This window comes from Mobula hypostoma, chromosome 2, assembly GCF_963921235.1.
Source record: "Mobula hypostoma chromosome 2, sMobHyp1.1, whole genome shotgun sequence".
Taxonomy (NCBI): Eukaryota; Metazoa; Chordata; class Chondrichthyes; order Myliobatiformes; family Myliobatidae; genus Mobula; species Mobula hypostoma.
In genome coordinates, this window is record NC_086098.1 from 248,144,260 (window position 1) to 248,166,038 (window position 21,779).

General features: G+C 50.7%; 1 protein-coding gene across 2 annotated transcripts in view; it reads right to left on the reverse strand.

Annotated features, from left to right (window-relative positions):
* Positions 1–3,930: 3,930 nt before the first annotated feature.
* Positions 3,931–21,779, reverse strand: part of LOC134343079 (collagen alpha-1(I) chain-like) — a 43,683-nt gene continuing 25,834 nt past the window's right edge. For both annotated transcript variants that reach the window (XM_063041942.1, XM_063041943.1), the window contains 8 exons: positions 20,123–20,326; positions 18,357–18,560; positions 14,207–14,401; positions 12,645–12,839; positions 11,074–11,277; positions 10,005–10,190; positions 7,028–9,013; positions 3,931–5,476 (listed from right to left, as the gene is read on the reverse strand). In XM_063041942.1, coding sequence (XP_062898012.1) covers positions 5,465–5,476; positions 7,028–9,013; positions 10,005–10,190; positions 11,074–11,277; positions 12,645–12,839; positions 14,207–14,401; positions 18,357–18,560; positions 20,123–20,326 — 3,186 coding nt within the window. In that variant the 3' untranslated portion in view covers positions 3,931–5,464. The remainder of the gene's footprint in view (positions 5,477–7,027; positions 9,014–10,004; positions 10,191–11,073; positions 11,278–12,644; positions 12,840–14,206; positions 14,402–18,356; positions 18,561–20,122; positions 20,327–21,779) is intronic.

Sequence of the window (21,779 nt, forward strand, 5' to 3'; positions counted from 1 at the left end):
CCTTGGCCCCCTGCCCCCAGTACCCCCAACCCGCCACCTCCACTGGGCTCTGAGTGCAGCACCTGGAATGTTCAGAAAACTGGATCAATTCCAGACCCATCTCCAGCAGCAGCGAGTAGCGCCCGACTGCTCAATGGAGAGGAGTGGCTGTCAGGGAGACAAGGTAAATTTTGAACCAGTAAATGTGAAGCCAGCTAGTGGCAGAGGCAGGCAAGATGTTGTCCTTCCCCACCCACAGAGTAACAACTTTCTCCAATGTTCCTTTCCATTAAAGTTCACAATGGTACACGTGATCCATCCGTATCCATACCAACCAAGATTCAAGCATTCCATTTCCCAGCACTTAGCCCATGTCCCTCTATTTCAAGTTCAAGTTGAATTGTCATTCAGCCACAGTGCTCCTCTGGGGCTGAGGTGCAGTCACACTCAGCACATAATTACAACAGATTGACATGGGTACAAGAAATATTAATATAGCCTGTCCCTGAGTGTCCTGCCCTGGAGATTGATGCTGTATGGATGTCCTGGAGCCAGAGCCATGTTTTTGCAAGACCAGTTCCTCACATGTCGTGCAGCTGCAGATGGACACAGACCTGTGCCTTGCACCAGGCAAACACTGGAAAACAGTACTGACGGGAGGGCCCAGCTTGGAGATCCACGTTCGATGAACTCTTGTCATCCTTGTACCTGTTAACATCTTAAATGTAGCTAATTTGAGCTGAAGGTCGTGTTCTTGTGCTGTACAGTATCTGCCTGGACAGCTTCCTTTGGCAGCTTGTTCCATCTATCTACTACCTGCTATGTAAAATAAATAGAAGTTGCCCCTCAAGCTCTTATTAAATGGACCACCCTCTGAAAAGGTTACCTGTAGTGACCCTTTGAAATCCCCTCTTGCCTCCTCTGGGTGAAAAAAAATATATCCCTTTAAATCTTTCCCCTCACCTTAAACCTGTGCCCTACCCTGATCATCCACATTGTCTACACCCCTCTTATAACCATATAACAATTACAGCATGGAAACAGGCCATTTCGGCCCTTCTAGTCCGTGCCGAACGCTTACTCTCACCTAGTCCCACCGACCTGCACACAGCCTGTAACCCTCCATTCCTTCCCTGTCCATATAGCTATCCAGCTTTACTTTAAATGACCATATTGAACCTGCCTCTACCACTTCTGCTGGAAGCTCGTTCCACACAGCTACCACTCTCTGAGTAAAGAAGTTCCCCCTCATGTTACCCCTAAACTTTTGTCCCCTAACTCTCAACTCATGTCCTCTTGTTTGAATCTCCCCTACTCTCAATGGAAAAAGCCTATCCACGTCAACTCTATCTATCCCCCTCATAATTTTAAATACCTCTATTAAGTCCCCCCCTCAACCTTCTATGCTCCAAAGAATAAAGACCCAACTTGTTCAACCTTTCTCTGTAACTTAGGTGCTGAAACCCAGATAACATTCTAGTAAATTTTCTCTGTACTCTCTCTATTTTGTTGACATCTTTCCTATAATTTGGTGACCAGAACTGTACACAATGTTCCAAATTTGGCCTCACCAATGCCTTGTACAATTTTAACATTACATCCCAACTCCTATATGCTCTGATTTGTAAAGGCCAGCATACCAAAAGCCCTCGTCACCACCCCATCCATATGAGATTCCACCTTCAGGGAACTATGCACCATTATTCCTAGATCCCTCTGTTCTACTGCATTCTTCAATGCCCTACCATTTACCATGTATGTCCTATTTTGATTAGTCCTACCAAAATGTAGCACCTCACATTTATCAGCATTAAATTCCATCTGCCATCTTTCAGCCCACTCTTCTAACTGGCCTAAATCTCTCTGCAAGCTTTGAAAATATACTTCATTATCCACAACGCCACCTATCTTAGTATCATCTGCATACTTACTAATCCAATTTACCACCCCATCATCCAGATCATTAATGTATATGACAAACAACATTGGACCCAGTGCAGATCCCTGAGGCACACCACTAGTCACCAGCCTCCAATCTGACAGTTACTTTCCATCTATTTACCCACCGACGTCAAACTCACAGCCGATAATTGCTAGGTTTACTCTTAGAACCCTTTTTAAACAATGGAACAACATGAGCAATACGCCAATCCTCCGGCACCATCCCCGTTTCTAATGACATTTGAAATATTTTTGTCAGAGCCCCTGCTATTTCTACACTATCCTTTTGCTATTAATATAACTGTAGAAACACTTTGGATTTATTTTCACCTTACTTGCCAAAGCAACCTCGTATCTTTTAGCTTTTCTAATTTCTTTCTTAAGATTCTTTTTACATTCTTTATATTCCTTGAGCACCTTATTTACTCCATGCTGCCTATATTTATTGTAGATATCTCTCTTTTTCCGAACCAAGTTTCCAATGTCCCTTGAAAACCATGGCTCTCTCAAAGTTTTAACCTTTCCTTTCAACATAACAGGAACATAAAGATTCTGTACCCTCAAAATTTCACCTTTAAATGACCTCCATTTCTCTAATACATCCTTCCCATAAAACAGATTGTCCCAATCCATTCCTAAATCCTTTCGCATCTCCTCAAAGTTAGCCTTTCTACAATCAAAAATCTCAACCCTGGGTCCAGACCTATCCTTCTCTATAATTATATTGAAACTAATGGTATTGTGATCACTGGACCCAAAGTGCTCCCCAACACATACCTCCGTCACCTGACCTATCTCATTCCCTAACATGGTTTTATAAACTTCTATAAGGTCGCCCCTCAGCCTCCTCCACTCCAAGGAAAACAGTCCCAGTCTGTCCCATCTCTCCTTGTAACTCAAGCCCTCCCGTCCCGGTAACATCTCAGTGTTGTGGATTTTTTCTGCAGCCTCTCCAGGTTGATCTCATCCTTCTTGTAGGTGGGTGACCAGAAATGCACACAATGCTCCTATTCCCCATTCTGGCCTCTTCCCTCATCTCACCTGCCTATCATCACCCTTTCTCCCATGGTCCACTCTCCTATCAGATTCCTACCTCTCCAGCCCTTTACCTTTCCTACTCACCTATCACCTTCCAGCTTCCCCTCCTAACAACACAAACAAAATGCTGGAGGAACACAGCATCTATGGAAAACAGTCGACTTTCTAGGCCGAGATCATCAGGACTGGCGAGAAAAGGTAAGTCAGAGTAAGAAGGTGCAGGGAGGGGAGGAAAAAGTACAATGTAGTAGGTGATAGGTGAAACTGGGAGAGGCAGAGGGGTGAAGTAAAGAGCTGAGAGGTTGGTGAAAGAGAAAGGGTTGGAGAGTTGGGGAATCTGATAGGAGAGGACAGAAGGCAATGGAAGAAAGGAAAGGGGGAGCAACAGAGGGAGGTGATGGGCAGGTAAGGAGATAAGGTGAGAGGGAAATAATGTTACTGGGACTGGAAGCCTTGAGTTATTGGGAGGGGGACAATTAGCGGAAGTTGGAGAAATCTATGTTCATTCCATCAGGCTGGAGGCTACCCAGATGAAAAATCAGGCGTTGCCTCTTCAACCTGAGTGTGGTCTCATTGCGGCAGTACAGGAGGTCATGGTCTTGATATGTCGGATTGGGAAGTGGAATTAAAATGGGCAGCCACTCTTTTTCTGACGAACAGAGTGTAGGTGCTCGGCAAAGTGGTATCCCAATCCACATAGGTTTCACCGATGTACAGGAGGCCACACCAGAAGTATCGGATACAGTAGTTTGCTCCAACAGACTCACAGGTGAAGTGCCACCTCACCTGGAAGGAAAGATGGTGGTGGGATTCCGTTGGAGATGGCAGAAGTTATGGAGACTTATGTGCTGGACATGGTGGGGGGGGGGTGGTAGGTAAGGACGAGAGGAACCCTATCCCTGGTAAAGTGGCAGGAGGATGGGGTGAGGGCAGACGTGTGTGAAATGGAAAAAATGCGGGTGAGGGCAGCATTGATGGTAGAGGGAGGGAAGCCCCTTTCTTTGAAGGAGAACATCTCCTTAGTTCCAGAATGAAAAGCCTCATCCTGAGAGCAGATGCTACGGAGATGAGCCTCTCCCCCCAACTTTTTTATTCTGGCGTCTTCCCCCTTCCTTTCCCGTCCTGAAGAAGAGTCTCATTCTGAAACGTCGACTGTTTATTCGTTTCCTTAGATGCTGCTGAGCTCCTCCAGCATTTTGTGAGCGTTGCTTTGGATTTCCAGCATCTGCAGAATTTCTCGTGTTATTGATTTGATGCTCCAAGTGCGGTCTCACCAACCTCTTGTAGAACTATTAAAATACGACATCCCGACTCCTATAGTCAGGGCCCTAACTGATGAAGACCGGCGTACTGATCTCCTGTCAGTAGAAGCGGTTCCACCGGGCTTAGTAGCTAAGCTACACGTGAAGGCCAGGAGCTGGACCTGGTTGTCAGAGACGATTTGACATGCACGCCATTGAGCGTATTTAACAGGTAGTGGGGGCTTGTCCCCAGTAACAACCATAAGGAACCAACCCATGAACACTGTCTCGTTCTGCTTTTGATGCATGTTTATTGTTTTTGGTCATTTACAGCAATTTTATGACTTTGCTCTGTACTACTGCCGCTAAACAGCAAATTTCACATCCTGTAAGATAGTGAAAACAAACCTGACGCGTAGACGAGTTTTTAAGTTAAAAAGCGTCTCACACATTTAGACGAGAGATAAACGGGGTGAATTAAAATATCAAACCCAGCAATCGCTGGAAACACTCAGCAGGTCAGGCAGCATCTGTAAGGAGAGAGAGAGCTGATCTACATTGGAGCAGGTCTACATTGGAGCAGCCTGTAGCTTCGCTTTCGGGGCTTTACAACTCATTCACATTTTTTCCATTTGCTCGATTTGTCCTCGTTTGCACATTGGATTCCGTCGCTCCTGCGCTCCTGTTGGGCGTCGTTTTTTCCGCGGGTTCCGTGGTATTTCTTTGTTTTGTGGGCGCCTGCTGGAAGAAGAATCTCAAGGTTGAAGATGCCATACGTACTTTGATAACGAGCTTGAAAGCTGACCGCAGACCCCAAGCGTTGAGTGTTTGACTCCGTAGATGCTGACTGACCAGTGTTGTCTGTTTTCATCTCAGCCTCTGTGGCTGTGGAGTTTTCAGTTCCCACACTTTCCGGGAAGGAGGTGTGCAGCCGGAAGGGATGAATTCCGCCCCCCCCCCCCCCGCCCAGCTAACTTTTGTTCATTGGCCCGTGACCCTTCAGAGCCTCGGCTGGGTCAGTGGGCTGAACACATTTCGGAGGGCCCGCGTTCCGAACAGAGGAGCCTCCTCCAGTCCCCATGTCTCACTGTGACTCGCGAAAGATGGCTCCAGGTTGCCAAGCGCAGTGTGTCAGCTCAACCAGCTTGCGTGGTTGGGAGGGGAGGAAAGACGAAACCCTCGCTTCTATCCCTCTCCGGCATCCACCAGCCCATCGGCTCCTGGTCCTTCTCGGCCGTGCTTCCTGCTCCTGGGATGGGGCCGAGTCAGGGCTCATCCTGCAGAGGAATAGAGAGAGCCCGGGTTGTCAGAGCCAAGCGTGGGGGAAGGTCACGAGCTGTGATCACAGAAGTGACACCATCGTTCAGTTGTTCTCCCTTTCTTAGGAGAAGCTCTTTTTAATGCAGACCATAACAGACGGTGCTGTACCGGTTAGACTAACACTACTACCGTGCCGACCTTTTCGGGTTCAATTCCCCTGCCATCTGCATCAGTAAGGAGTTTATACTTCCTCCCCGTGACAGCACAGAGTTTCCTCCGGGTACCTCCCACGTTCTAAAGATGCACGGGTTAGTAAGTTAATTTGTCACGGGGGTGTAATTGGGCGAGGCAGGCTCGTTAGGCGGAAGATCCTGTTTACAGTGCGGTATCTCGAAATAAAACTCAGCACCAGGAACAGGTCCCTTGGCCTGTGATGATGTGCTAAACTATTCAACCTATTGACACCTGGTCCCCTTTGCCCGTACATCTCAGGGCCTCTTAAACACCTCCATCATATCTGCCTCCACCATCACCCCGTCCCAGGCACCTTGTGTGCTTCAAAGAAGCTGCCCTGCACATCTCCTCTGAACTTTGCCCCTCGCACCTTAAGTGCAGGCCCTCTAGTGTTAGACATTTTAACCCCACAGAAAAGATGCTGGCTGTTCAGAGGAGATGTCAGGGCGGTGAGCACCTGGGAGACGGGGAAAGGCAGTTACCTGAAGATGTTTCAGAGTCTCACGTTACCCAGTGGAGGGAGATGGCCATTGTATGGGCAGGAGGGGTTAGTTTAGTTGGCCACTTATAGTTCAGTACAGCATGGTGATCTGAGGGGCCTGTTCCTGTGCAGAGTTACCCAGCTGAGCAGTGCCGATTGCTCCTATGAGCGTGAGTCTTTCAGCCCCATCTCCGAGGGCTCTCACCCCCTGCTCGCCAAGTTGTTCTCGGCCCTGCCTTTGGTTTCCCGGAACTAATGAAGCAAAGGCTGACTTTGTAAAATGAACTGAGAGGTGGGACATCCAGGATCTGTACTGTGGGCTGTGGAACCCCCTGGTGGGGATGGAGTGCATACCCACTCCCCAGGCCTGGAGTAAGGGTGGACACCCCTCCCTCCTCTTCCCAGCCCTCAGTGCTGCATGGATGCCACTCAATACCACTCCCAGGCTCCATCTATGATTCGAGGCCTCCATTAGACACTGGTCACTACCCAGTCTCTCTCCCCCGGCTCCACCAAGCTCACAGGAGCTTGGGGTGATGGAGTTCTCTCACTCCTACTCCCAGGCTCCATCAATGATGCTAGGCCTCAGTGCAACGCAATCACCACTCAGCCCCGCTCCCAGGCTCTACCGATGACTGTAGGCCTTGGAGAGATGGTACCTACCTCTCCCCTGCCCCAACCAGGCACTATCAATGTCAAAGAGCCTCAGTCAAACACTGGACCATACTCACCCCCACCCCCAGGTGCTTGAGATCAGCTGGGATGGAGGTTGGAGATAGACGCACTTGACACCTCCCCCTTACCCCTCCACCCTCCCCTTCAAGTTGAACACAGGATAGTTCAGAGCTCTTACCCTTCTGCAGGCTGGGGAAGGTCGCTGGTAGTCCAGAACACTCTCATACAGGTTGGCATCCATCTCCACAGAGCCAGGATGTACTGCACTCCGTCTTGGTGAGCCCGAGCGTCCTGGGGTAGGGCGGGATGTTGGGGGGCAGGGGCGCAGCTGGCTCTTTGGTGGCCTGGGAGCTGGTCTCAGGCTTGTATCCAATGGACCAGGGACTCGCCTCAGGTCAGTGTCCTGCAGGCTGGGGCCTAGTCTCAGGCCTGTCTCCAGTGGGCCATGGACCCGCCTTGCAACGCTCCATGGTGGGACAGGGACTGGTCTCAGTCCTTCATCCAATGGGCTGAGGCCTACCCTCCGGGCTGTGTCTGCTAGTCCGGGACCTGGTGGGGCATTCTCCAGTGGGCTGTGGCCTGGTTTTGGGCTTGTACCCGGTGGAGCAGCGGTTCGTCTCAGCGCTGGCTTGGGTGGTTTGGGAAGGGGCCTGGATGTGGCCTCTGGAGAGCCTGGCCCTGGACTTGGCCGAGTACCCAGAAACCGGGGAGCTGGCCTGGGTTGAGCCTCTGGGCGGAGAGTGGGCAGCAGAGCACCGGGCAAGGCCCCGTACACTGCATTGTCAAGCTGGGGGGCAGGGCCGCGGCGTTTCCGCACTGGCTGGGCATAGATGGGTGGAGCGGCCTCCCCAGGCAGGGGACCGTGCTCAGGCCCCGGTGCCTGCTGTGTGACCGGATCAGAGATAGCAGGTATGGTGGATGGCTTGGTGGGAATGCGGGGTCGTGGGCTCCGGCCAGTCTTCAGGTCAGGATTCTCCAGTTGTGGGGTGCCAGGGTCAGAGGTCTGGCTGATGGGCCTCAGGCTCTGATCAGAATTTGGCCAAGCTGTGGTGTCAGAGGTCAGCGTATCAGGCCTCAGGTTTCCCTTGGGGTCAGGCAGTGGCTGGGTTTTCGGGCCAAGGATGGGATCAGTAGGTGTTGGGCTGCATTCAGGCTCTGGCAAGGCCCGGACCATCTCGTCAGGGGTCAGGTCAGCAGGGCTCAAGCTCCAATCAGCCTCTGGCATTGGCTGGGTTTTGGATTCAGAGGTCAGATCAGTAGGCCTTACACTTCCTTTAGGGTCAGGCAGTGACTGGGCCTTGGATTCAGAGGTCAGATCAGTAGGCCTTACACTTCCTTTAGGGTCAGGCAGTGACTGGGCCTTGGATTCAGAGGTCAGATCAGTAGGCCTCACACTTCCTTTAGGGTCAGGTAGTGACTGTGTTTTGGGGTTAAAGGTCAAGTCAGAAGGCCTGAGGCTTAAATCAGGGTCTGGCAAAGGCCGGAATGTGGGCTCAAAGGTCAGGGCAGCTGGCCTCAGGCTCCCCTTGGGGTCAGGGAGGGTCCTAGTTTTGGTGTTGAGGTCAGGGTTAGGTTCGGCAGGGTCTGGCAAAGGCCGGGCTGTCGAGTCAAATGTCAGGTCATCAGGCCTCAAGCTCCAATCAGGTTCTGGCAAAGGCCGGGCCGTCAGGTCAGAGGTAGGGGCAGTGGGTCTGAGTCTCCCCTTAGGGTCAGGCAGAGGCCGGAGTTTGGGGTCAGTCGTCAGGTCGGCAGAACACAGGCCTTTGTCAGGGCCTGGTATTGACTGGATCCTGGGATTGAATGTCGTGCTAGCAGAGTCCAGTGGGAGTTGGGCCATGGTGTTAGAGGTCGTTGCCGTGGGAGGCCCCCGGGTGGGGTCGGGTGCGTAGTAGTTGGCGATCCGACCCAGCCGTGGGTCCAGCTCTGCATACTGGTGGCGGGTCTCCTGTCTGCCCGGGCTCCCATCGCCACCGCCCCGCGTCCCCTGGCCTGGCTCAGCGTAGGTGTGTGTCTCCCCCGAAGCCCAGCGAGGCCCTCGGCCCGGCGCCAGATCTGGCTCTGTATAAATATGACGTTTCGGCTTCTTCACTGCGGTGTAGGTGGCCGTAGGCGGCCTGGGCACCGGGCGGGTGAGGAGATCCATCACCCGCCGCATTTCATCGATCTGCCATGGAAGGAGGGTTGAGGTTAGGGACCGTTTCAATCACCCACTCGTGTCACGCCAATCCCAGGCCATGATTACACCAGGCCCAACCTTGCCGGTTCCAGGCCAGAATGCAGCACAGGAGAGAGAGTCCGACTGGCATGATGGATTCCTATCTCCAGCCTCCAGTGACGTGGGATTGTCCTGCACTCAAGTTCCAGGCTGGGCCCACACCAGGGCCCTGCCTTGAGTTGTGAGATCAGGCCGTGTGCTCGGGAGTGAGAGCGCCAGCTGAGGGCTGGGGTCCCAGCAGGCCGGAGGGCAAAGACCGGGACTGGAAAGGTCTGTTTTCCCTCCCCACAGCCATGAGCTCACACCCAGCATCATCCATGGGTTCACTTTGGGCCTGGTGGATGGGGGGGAGGGGGGGGAGGCCAGCTGTCTGTGTCTGAGATCAGCCGGCACACAGCTCCAGAGACCTCAGGTTCGATCTGACTTTCTCTGCTGAGGCAGTGGGACACTCTGGGTTGGCCGGGGTGGGGAGGGGAGGGGTTGCTGTCCAAGCCAACCAAAGTCCCTTCCTGCATTTGCCCACGTTTGGCCCCTATCCTTCTAAACTTTTCCTACCCATGTCCCTTCCTAAGAATCCCCTAAATGTTGTAATTGTGCCCTCCTCCAGCTTGTAGACTGAGCTGTGCGGATCGAGTAGTTTGAGACTTTGGCATCTTGGTAGAGTTCGGTAGGATTGGTTGGATCTCATTTAAACCTCCCAGACACCTGAAGACCTCAACACATGGTGAGGATATTTCCATCATTCGGAAAGTCTGGGATCCAAGGGGAGACTCTGAGGGAGTGGAATGTGTCCGCCAGGGGGAGGGACGGCTGGAGAAAGGGAGGCGAGATAGGGGAAACGGGCAAAGACTGTGGGGATACCGGGGACCCTCCAGGAAGGTCGGGGGTTATTACTGAACTTTTCCCAGGAACCTTGGGGTGGAATGGGAAGGGCCCTTACCTCCTGATAGTGACTGCTGTTCCCAGCCACGTCCTTCTCCCCCCAGAGTCGAACGTTCTCTGTTGCTCCAGGGTCGCTGTCCGGCGGTTCTGGCCGTCTGGGAGTGCCGCCCCATGCACCCGCTTCCTGGCTGCTCTGCTTCTTCCTCAGAATCCCAGGAATCTCCTCGTAGTGTCCTTCGGAATGCTGGGGAGGTGGCAAGGTCAAGTAATCTGTCAGTGTTCTCCTCTCCCGATTCTCCCAAGGGGCCCAGGGCCAGCGGGATTGGAGGGTTGGAAGGGCCAAATTATTACCCCTCGTCCATCAAAACAGGCCCTATGGCCCACCCAGTCCGTACCGACCACCAACCAGCCATCTACATCCATCCCCGTTTCATTCTCCCCAATCCCCCCCCCGGGGGATTTGACCCCTCACCCACAGACTAGAGGGGTAATTTACAGCATCCAGTTAATCCACTGACCCCATCCATCGTTAGGAAGTTGCGGGAGGGGCTGGAGCACCTAGGAGTTCTCTGCAGAGGAAACGTCGGACAGGATTGTAATGTACTGGATCCAAGACCGACAGGGAAGGTGCAGAGGAGATTCATCACCTGGGATGGAGCTATCTGGAGAGACTGGAATTAGACATTAACTGGAGACATAATTGAGTCACAGAGTCAGACAGCACGGAAACAGGCCTTTGGCCCAACTTGAGCCAGTCCCATTTGCCAATATCCCTCTAAATATTTCCTCTCCCTGTGTCTCTCTAAGTGACCCTGAAATGTTGTAATGTGCTCAGCACAAGGCAGTGGACTGAGGTGTACAAAATTATGGCGCTTAGCAAGATGGAGGGGGGATACTTATTGAAATCTCCCAGCTACTGAAGGGCCTGGACAGAGAGGACGTGGAGAGGTTGTTTCCTTCAGTCAGGGTGTCTGGGATGTGAGGGCATAGCCTAATCAGGGAGCTGAAAGTCTCAGCCAGAGAAAGTCAGGAGGTGGGCAAAGGGGCAGAGACTGCAGAAACACTGGATGCTGTTTCCGAACTTTTCTCGGGAATGTTAGGGTGGTGGGGGGGGGGGTCCTCCTTACCTCCTGATAGTTGCTGCTGTCCCCAGCTATGCCCTTCGCTCCCCAGGGACCTACGTTCCCTGTGGCTTTGGGGTCGCCGTCCAGTGTTCCTGGCCCCTTGCACGCCTCCGACTGCCCGGGAACTCCGGCCCGTCCTCCCACTTCCTGGCTGCTCCGCTTCCTCCTCAAGATATCGGGAATTTCCTCGTAATGTCCCTCGGGACGCTGGGGACAGAACGAGGGCAGGTTATCCATCAGTGTGATACAGTATGGAAATAGGCCCTTCAGCCCATCTGGTCTATGCCAACCACGACAGTTTCCTATCCTCAGTCCATAAGCCTCCAAGCACCCACTCCCCCTCCATGTACCCATCAAAATGCCTCTTGTGTTGCAAACTAGGTTAGGCAATTCACAATGCAACACTTAACCAATCAAAGTTCACACATTGTTTCTGCACAAAACACAACATAATTATGTTGATCCCAGGACAACAACTTAAAACATGAATTCTGCTGTTCCCTCTGTACCAATACTCTCTCAGACCACTTGTCCAATTTATAACACTAAAACAGAGGATCCCCATTTGGCTAAATTTTTCTCCCCGTCCCTGGCATGGGGCTCTTTCTTGCCATACTTAGTGTCTGGAGATCTCACCACTTTGCATCGAAGCCCTTCATTCTTATAGTCTTTCGATGTTGCGTTTCGTCTTGTCGGCTCGAGGTTACCTGACTGACCTGTGTCCGATTCCCATTGGCTCTGGTCCAAGCCTGGGTCATTTTACTGCCCTTCTGCAAGTGACAGCTGGTAACTAATGTCTCTTTGTACCGAATCAGCCAGTTATTTGGTCAGACACAAACTCCCCTATTCATAAACCTGCATGTTCAGTCATACCAAAGAACACCTCACAACCAACTTCTTGATTGGAAATTATTCCGGGATCAGCCGATTATCAGGAGGATCACTGTGTCCATTTTAAAGCATTTCAGTAGAACTATTCCTGAGCAAAACTAGTCCCAAGACAGCTCACAAAATGGAGATTATGGAGTAGCTTCACAAAATGGCAGCCTCCATTCCTTCAAGCACATGGCAAGAACAAAAACATCTGGTTTGTCTACTTCCACCACCCTTAGTCTATTCGAGTTCAATGTTTTGATCCCTTCATAGCCAACATCTTGACCACTTCCTCTGGTGGCTCTTTCCAGGTTCCCACTACCCTCTGTGTGAATAATTACCGATAAGGTCTCTTTTAAATCTCTCCCCTCTTATCTATGTATCTGTGCCATTGAAGTTTGGAGCCCCAGCCCTGGGGTAAAGACTATGACAATCCAACTTCCTCATACCCAGAAGATTGTACTGGCAACAACAGACTGGTAGAACATGTGAAGGAGAGGGTGTTTCCATCATTCGGAGAGACTGGGATCTAAGGACACAGCCTAATTCAGGGAATAGAAAGTCTCAGCCATGGGTGGGATAGTTGGAGAGAGAGAGAAGTGCAGTGGGCAGATGTCACAGAAGCTATGGGGAGACCAAGAGCAGTCCAGGAAAGTTGGATTTCTCCTAGGAATCTTGAGGTGAAGTGGGAAGCTCCTGACCTTCTGAAAGTGACCACTGTTTCCGGCTGTGTCCTTCGTTCCCCTGTTCTCTGTGGCTCCGTGTTCACCGTCCGGCGTTCCCGGCCCCTCGGATGCCTCCGCCTCCCCAGGAACACCAGTCTGTCCTCCTACTCCGTGGCCACTCCGCTTCCTCCTCAAGATTTCGGAAATTTCCTCATAATGTCCCTCGGGATGCTGGGGACAGAACGAAGGCAGGTTATCCATCAGTGTGATACAGTATGGAAATAGGCCCTTCAGCCCATCTGGTCTATGCCAACCACGACAGTTTCCTATCCTCAGTCCATAAGCCTCCAAGCACCCCCTCCCCCTCCATGTACCCATCAAAATGCCTCTTGTGTTGCAAACTAGGTTAGGCAATTCACAATGCAACACTTAACCAATCAAAGTTCGCACATTGTTTCTGCACAAAACACAACATAATTATGTTGATCCCAGGACAACAACTTAAAACATGAATTCTGCTGTTCCCTCTCTACCAATGCTCTCTCAGACCACTTGTCCAACTTATAACGCCAAAACAGAGGATCCCCATTTGGCTAAATTTTTCTCCCCGTCCCTGGCATGGGGCTCTTTCTTGCCATACTTAGTGTCTGGAGATCTCACCACTTTGCATCGAAGCCCTTCATTCTTATAGTCTTTCGATGTTGCGTTTCGTCTTGCCGGCTCGAGGTTACCTGACTGACCTGTGTCCGATTCCCATTAGCTCTGGTCCAAGCCTGGGTCATTTTACTGCCCTTCTGCAAGTGACAGCTGGTAACTAATGTCTCTTTGTACCGAATCAGCCAGTTATTTGGTCAGACACAAACTCCCCTATTCATAAACCTGCATGTTCAGTCGTACCAAAGAACACCTCACAACCAACTTCTTGATTGGAAATTATTCCGAGATCAGCCGATTATCAGGAGGATCACTGTGTCCATTTTAAAGCATTTCAATAGAACTATTCCTGAGCAAAACTAGTCCCAAGACAGCTCACAAAATGGAGATTATGAAGTAGCTTCACAAAATGGCAGCCTCCATTCCTTCAAGCACATGGCAAGAACAAAAACATCTGGTTTGTCTACTTCCCCCACCCTTAATCTATTCGAGTTCAATGTTTTGATCCCTTCATAGCCAACATCTTGACCACTTCCTCTGGTGGCTCTTTCCAGGTTCCCACTACCCTCTGTGTGAATAATTACCGATAAGGTCTCTTTTAAATCTCTCCCCTCTTATCTATGTATCTGTGCCATTGAAGTTTGGAGCCCCAGCCCTGGGGTAAAGACTATGACAATCCAACTTCCTCATACCCAGAAGATTGTACTGGCAACAACAGACTGGTAGAACATGTGAAGGAGAGGGTGTTTCCATCATTCGGAGAGACTGGGATCTAAGGACACAGCCTAATTCAGGGAATAGAAAGTCTCAGCCATGGGTGGGATAGTTGGAGAGAGAGAGAAGTGCAGTGGGCAGATGTCACAGAAGCTATGGGGAGACCAAGAGCAGTCCAGGAAAGTTGGATTTCTCCTAGGAATCTTGAGGTGAAGTGGGAAGCTCCTGACCTTCTGAAAGTGACCACTGTTTCCGGCTGTGTCCTTCGTTCCCCTGTTCTCTGTGGCTCCGTGTTCACCGTCCGGCGTTCCCGGCCCCTCGGATGCCTCCGCCTCCCCAGGAACACCAGTCTGTCCTCCTACTCCGTGGCCACTCCGCTTCCTCCTCAAGATTTCGGAAATTTCCTCATAATGTCCCTCGGGATGCTGGGGACAGAACGAAGGCAGGTTATCCATCAGTGTGATACAGTATGGAAATAGGCCCTTCAGCCCATCTGGTCCATGCCAACCACGACAGTTTCCTATCCTCAGTCCGTAACCCTCCAAGCCCCTCCCCTCCATGTACCCATCAAAATGCCTCTTGTGTTGTACCCACCTGGAGCACTTCATCTGGCAGCTCGCTACCCTCTGCATAAAGACATTACCTCTCAACTCACTTTGAAATCTCTTGCCTCCATCTTGTATCTGTGCCGTTGAGTTTTGGAGCCCCAGACCTGGGTTAAAGACTGTGACCTTCCACCTTCCTCATACCCCTCATGAGGTCACTGCTGAATCTCCTACATAAAGACCCACCCTGGCCAAGCTCTCCCCTCCGTATGTCGGGCCTCTGCTCCAGGCTTCACCCTCCCCAGCTTGGCAATGTCTTTCCTTTCTACACTATACTACTTCCATAGATGCTGCCTGACCCGCTGAGTTCCTGCAGCATTTTGAGTGTGTTGCTCAACATTTCCAGTGTCTGCAGAATCTCTTTTGTACAAGTGTGGCCTCACCAACAACTTAGACAACTGCAACATAATGTCCTTCCTCCCAAACTGGATGGCGTGACTGATGAAGGCCAGCGTTCTTCACCACCCTGTCCACTTGTGCAGCTTCTTTCAGTGAACTGTGCTCTTGTATTCCCAGGTCCCCCTGATCCATAACCCTCGTCAGAGCCCTGACATCTACGGTCTAGATCCTACCCTGGTTTGAGCCATTTGCCATTCCTCTGTGCAGTTCCCCAACCTATTACCATCTCTTTGTAATTCATTGTAACCTGCTTCACGATCAACAAGACTCCCCAATCTAGTATCAATATTGATGCCATCTGGGGTGCCGACCTGAGCTAGCCGTGGGTGGCTCTGCTGTGCATGAGGGCAAGAAAAAGAGTGGTGGAGCTGTTGTGGTAGGGGATTCCATGGTAAGGGGAATAGAGAGGAGCTTCTGTGGCCGCAAACGGGACTCCTGTGTGGTGTGTTGCCTCCCGGGTGCAAGGGTCAGAGATGTCTCGGAGAGGCTGCAGGGCATTCTGAAAGGGGAGGGTGAGCAGCCAGCTGTCGTGGTGCATGTAGGTACTAACAATATAAGAAGAAAGCGGGATGAGGTCCTACAGGCTGAATTGAGGGAGCCAGGAGAAGGAGGTGTACCAAGTCGCAAACAGTAGTGGGAGACTGGAGGATTGGGAAAACTTTAAAAAGCAACAGAAAACAACTAAACAAGAAATAAGGAAAGGGAAGATAAGACTATGAAAGTAAATTAGCACAAAATATAAAAACAGATAGCAAAAGTTTTTATAAATTTATAAAGTGGAAGAGGGTGGCTAAAGTCAACATAGGTCCCTTGGAAGACGAGTAGGGGAAATCGATACTGGGTGATAAGGAAATGGCTGAGGCATTGAACGACTATTTTGTGTCAGTCTTCACGGTGGAGGACACGTCTAATATGCCAAATTATGATGTTATGGACGAAATGGGAGGTGAGGACCTCGATAAAATCACTGTCACTGAAGAGATAGTGATGAGTAAACTGGAAGGCCTGAAGGTAGATAAGTCCTCTGGTCCTGATGGGATGCATCCCAGGGTGCTGAGGGAATTGGCGGAGGTTATAGTAGACACGTTGATAATCATTTATCAAAACTCTCTAGACTCTGGGCAGGTCCCGGCGGATTGGAAGACAGCAAATGTCACACCACTTTTTTAAAAAGGATGTAGGCGAGAGACTGGCAACTATAGGCCAGTTAGCTTTTAACATCTGTAGTCAGGAAAATGCTTGAAGCTGTCATTAAGGAAGAAGTAGCAAAACATTTAGAAAGGAGTGTTTCCATTAGACAGACGCAGCATAGATTCAGAAAGGGCAGGTCCTGTTTGATAAACTTATTGGAGTTCTTTGAGGACATAATGAGTGCAGTGGATAGAGGGGAACAGGTGGATGTCGTATACTTGGATTTCCAGAAGGCGTTCGATAAGGTGCCGCACAAGAGACTTATAAATCAGATATGGATGAATGGAGTCGGAGGAAATGTATTGGTGTGAATAGTGGATTGGTTAACCAATAGAAGGCAGAGAGTTGGTATAAATGGGTGTTTCTCCGGTTGGCAGTCAGTGGTGAGTGGGGTGCCGCAGGGGTCGGTGCTGGGCCCGCAGCTGTTTACCATTTACATTGATGATTTGGAAGAGGGGACTGGGTGTAGTATAGCAAAATTTGCTGATGACACTAAACTGAGTGGAAAAGCAAATTGTAGAGGTTGTGGAGAGTCTGCAGAGGGATATAGATAGGTTAAGTGAGTGGGCCAAGGTCTGTCAGATGGAATACAATGTTGGTGAATGTGAGATCACCCACTTTGGGAGGAATAATAGAAGAGCAGACTATTATTTAAATGGTGAAAGATTGCAGCATGCTGTTGTGCAGAGGGACTTCAGAATGCTTGTGCATGAATAGCAAAAAGTTGGCTTGCAGGTACAACAGGTTATTAAGAAGTCAAACGGAATGTGGGCCTTCAGTGCTAGAGGGATTGAATTCAAGAGCAGGGAGGTCATGCTGCAACTATACAGGGTACTGGTGAGGCCGCACCTGGAGTACTGTGTGCAGTTCTGGTCTCCATACTTGAGGAAGTATATACTGGCTTTGGAGGCGGTGCAGAGGAGGTTCACCAGGTTGATTCCAGGGATGAAGGGGTTAACCTATGAGGAGAGATTGAGTCACCTGGGACTATACTCTCTGGAGTTCAGAAGAATGAGAGGGGATCTTATAGAAGCATACAACATTTTGAAAGGGATAGATAAGATAGAAGTAGGAAAGTTGTTTCCATTGGTAGGTGAGACTAGAACTAGGGGACATTGCCTCAAGATTCAGGAGAGAAGATTTCGGATGGAGATGAGGAGAGACTGTTTTTCCCAGAGAGCAGTCAATCTGTAGAATTATCTGCCCAGGGAAGCATTTGAGGCTTCCTCACTAAGTATATTTAAGATACAGTTAGATGGGTTTTTACATAGTAGGGGAATTAAGGGTTATGGGGAAAAGGCAGGTAGATGGAGCTGAGTTTACGGACAGATCAGCCATGATCTTACAGAATGGCGGGGCAGGCTCGATGGGCTGGATGGCCGACTCCTGCTCCTATTTCTTCTGTTCTTATTATGGCGTAGTGGCATCAGCGTCGGACTTTGGGACGAAAGGTCCCAAGTTCGAATCCAGCTCCGGCCGGCTCCCCTGTGCGTCTGTGCTGGGTTACAAGCTGGTGATCTCTTTGGAAACTCACCCGGCAGAAGGCAATGGCAAACCACTGCTGTAACTTGCCTCGTACGCGGTTCCCCACTACGTCAGAGAGGCGTGGAGGGAAATCGTCCGCTAACCGGAGAAACTCCGGATGGGATGTACCTTTCCTTTCCTTATTATGTTAGTCCCATTTGCTCACATTTGACCCCTTTCCCTCTAAATGTCTTCTATCCATGTACCTTAAAAGTTCTAATTGTACTCACCTCTGGCCTGTGGACTGAGATATCTAGGACTCTGAGAGGTACAGGCAGGGCAGGTTGAGTGTGTGGCATCTCTGGGCCTGTATTTGATGGAGTTAAGTGGGGGGTGGGGTGGGGAATCTCATTGAAACCTCCCGGATACGGAAAGGCCTCATCAGAGCAGATGTGGAGAGGGTGTTTCCATGATTCGGAGAGTCTGGGATTCAAGGGATTTCAGGGAGTAGAAAGTCTCAGCCATGGGTGGGACGGTGAGTGAGAGTGAGAGTGAGAGTGAGAGTGAGAGTGAGAGTGAGAGAGAGAGAGAGAGAGAGAGAGAGAGAATGAGAATGAATATGAGAATGAATGAATATATATATATAGGGTGGGTGAAGGGCACCAGGGTTGTTGCTGAGTTTTTCCCGGGAATCTCACGGATCACTGGGAAAGGTCCTTACCTCCTGATAGTGACTGCTGCTCCCGGCCACGTCCTCCTCTCCCCAGAGGCGTTCGTTCCCTGTGGCTCCGGGGTTACTGTCTGGCCCTCCCAGCCCTTCAGATGCCTCTGTCCCCTTGAGAACGCCGGCCCTCCCTGGCACTTCCTGGCCGCTGCACTTCCTCCTCAGGATCTTGGGAATCTCCTCGTAATGTCTCTCAGGACGCTGGGGGAAGGGACGAGGGCAAGTGGTCCATTAATGTTACTCAGTGTGGAAGCAGGCCCTTTGGCCCATTGGGTTCATGCTTCCTGCTAGTTCCCGATGCCCGTCTTTGGTCCATGACCCTCCATGTACCTATCAAAATACTTTCTAATGTTGCATTTGTACCCACCTCGACCACTTCCTCTGGCAGCACATCCCAGGTACTCCTGTCCCTGTATCTTATGGTCTGTGGAGGGCCGCGAGATACCTTCACCAAGGTGAGAAAACTAGAGGAGCTGCATTTAGTGCAAGAGGGAAGACCTTCTTCACCCAGAGAGGGGTGAGTAGCTGGGACACACTGCTGGAGAGGACAGGGGAAGTAGAAGCTGTGACAGCAACAAAGACGTGTCCAGGTGAGCACTCCTAGAATCGCACAGCACTAAAACAGGCCTCTCTGCCCATCCAGTCCGTGCTGACCAAGACTCCCCTCTGACATTGTCCCTTTTGTCTGTGTCTGGCCCATTATCCCTCTAACCCTTTCCTATCCGTATGTTGATAACAAATTGAAGCACCTTCAATTACTCCAAAAGACTGAAGTTGGGTAAAATACTGAAAGGCTTTTATTCGTTGTACAATACGACCTCCACGGTGAGTGTCTGCCCCCGGACTGAGGGGAAGGGGCAAGGCGAAACACCTTTATACAGAAAATTGTGGGAGGAGCCACAGGGGCAGTCAGCAGAGGGGCGTGTCCAGACAGTTAACCCAGTTACAACATATATATAGTTTAGCACACAAATTGACCTGGAACTTTGAAGATTAGCTTTGTTTGTTACACGTGGATTGAAACATCGTTTGCATCAATAAACAACACGGTCCGAGTTGTGCAGGGGGCAGCCCACAGGTGTCACCACTTGTCCAGCGCCAACATAGCATGCCCACGACTTACTAACTCGAACCCTAACCAATATGTCTTTGGAATGTGGGAGGAAACCAACAGGGGCACAGTGAGAATGTGCAAATTCCTTACAGTCAGTGATGGGGATTGAACCCCAATCATATTTACATCTGGCACTATACTGCCGGGCCTGTTTTAGTTATCGATCTGCCTAGCTAATGTATTTACTGAGACAGGTTTTATCCGCAGGGCTCTGGACAAGCGTGGGTGTTTCTTACCTGCAACACAACCTACAACCAGGAGCCGCTGTTTAAGAATGGCCGGGGGGGTGGGGAAGAGGAAGCAAGTGTTTATCACTGGAAAGAGTTTTCTGCCTATGAGGGTATGGAAGCAGAATCTTTGGATGTTTTCAAGACGTAGGGAGGCCGATTCTGGATCCGTAAGGGGGGCGGGGCGGCAAGAGGACGCTGGAGGCTGGTCCCATAGCTGAATCTGCCTAGATGTGATAGAGTGGGCAAACAGGACTGGAGGGGTCAAGTGTGCTAGTTTAACGATGGAAGTTCTCAGCTCGGGGTGGGATGCTGCGAGAGAGGGAGGCAGTGTGGGCGAAGGCGAGGAGGCGTAGATCAGTCATCCCTGACTATTGCCGGGGAATCTCAGAGCGTGGCGAAGTGGGGGGGGGGCTCCTTACCTCCTGAGAGTTGCTGCTGCTCCAGGTTGCATCCTTTGCCCCCCAGAGATGCACATTCTCTGCGGCACCAAGGTCACTGTCTGTTACATCCGACCCCTCGGATACTTCCAGACTCCTGCAAATGGCGGCCTGTCCTCCCGCTTCCTGGACACCATGCTTACGCCCCAGGATCTTGTGGATATCTTCATAATGTACCTCAGGATGCTGAGGATGGTACAAGAACAGGTGAGCCGCCCCTGTCACCCTCAACCATCCTCTCCCGGCCCAGTAGTCCACCTGCTTCCCCCAGTGTGCGAGCCAAGAGGACAGGAAGGGCTCTTCATTCCTGTTCCCAGCTTGTGACAGAGCCATCCTGACAGGAAGGCTTGAGGGCATCTGCACTCCAGTGAAGGAGAGTTGGTCTCACTGTGGTTCAATCCAATGGCTGCTGGTGTCATGCTCACCTCTTGAAGAGGTGCCTAGACCTTGCTTTAGAAATGAGGGGTTACACACTGACTGAGATTGGGGGGATAGGGTCCCCAATCTTTGGAACATCACCATCCCTGAGAGCTGTAGAAGCTGAGGCAGAGCTGGAAGGACCTCTGGGATCAGTTTGCCATTTAGAGGAACAGGGAGGGAACTGGTCCTGAGGCCAAGATAGAGTTACCCAACAAAGGAACAACTCATCCAGCCAAATATGTCCAACTGAGATTGTCCCATGTCCCTAAAAACCTTTCCCATCCGTGTACCTGTCCATATCCCTCTAATCCTTTCCTAACCGTGTACCTGTCCATATCCCTCTAAACCTTTCCTATCCGTGTACCTGTCCGTATCCCTCTAAACCTTTCCTATCCGTGTACCTGTCCGTGTCCCTCTAAACCTTTCCTATCCGTGTACCCGTCCGTATCCCTCTAAACCTTTTGTATCCGTTTACCAGTCCGTATCCCTCTAAACCTTTACTATCCGTGTACCTGTCCGTATCCCTCTAAACCTTTCCTATCCGTGTACCTGTCCGTATCCCTCTAAACCTTTCCTATCCGTCTCCCTGTCCATATCCCTCTAAACCTTTCCTATCCGTGTACCTGTCCGTATCCCTCTAAACCTTTCCTATCCGTCTCCCTGTCCATATCCCTCTAAACCTTTCCTATCCGTGTACCTTTCCTATCCGTGTACCTGTCCATATCCCTCTAAACCTTTCCTATCCGTGTACCCGTCCGTATCCCTCTAAACCTTTCCTATCCGTCTCCCTGTCCGTATCCCTCTAAACCTTTCCTATCCGTGTACCCGTCCATATCCCTCTAACCCTTTCCTATCCGTGTACCTGTCCGTATCCCTCTAAACCTTTCCTATCCGTCTACCTGTCCGTATTCCTCTAAACCTTTCCTGTCCATGTACCTGTCCGTATCCCTCTAAACCTTTCCTACCTGTGCAAATGGGGCCAGCTTGTGCAGGTAACCTGGTCAATGATTGGATGATGCCGGGAACGATTAGGAGGGTATAGATTAGAAAGGTCAAAGGGCCATAGTTGGGGCAGGTGGGGTGCTTGAGTGTTGGAGGTTGTGAGGCAGCTGGCATTTGTGTGGGATGGTTGTGTACCTCCCCCAGAGTAGCCCCATGACTGCCTGACTACCTGACTTGCCCTGGGCAGACGTATTTAGTTGACAGGATGTTCCTGGCT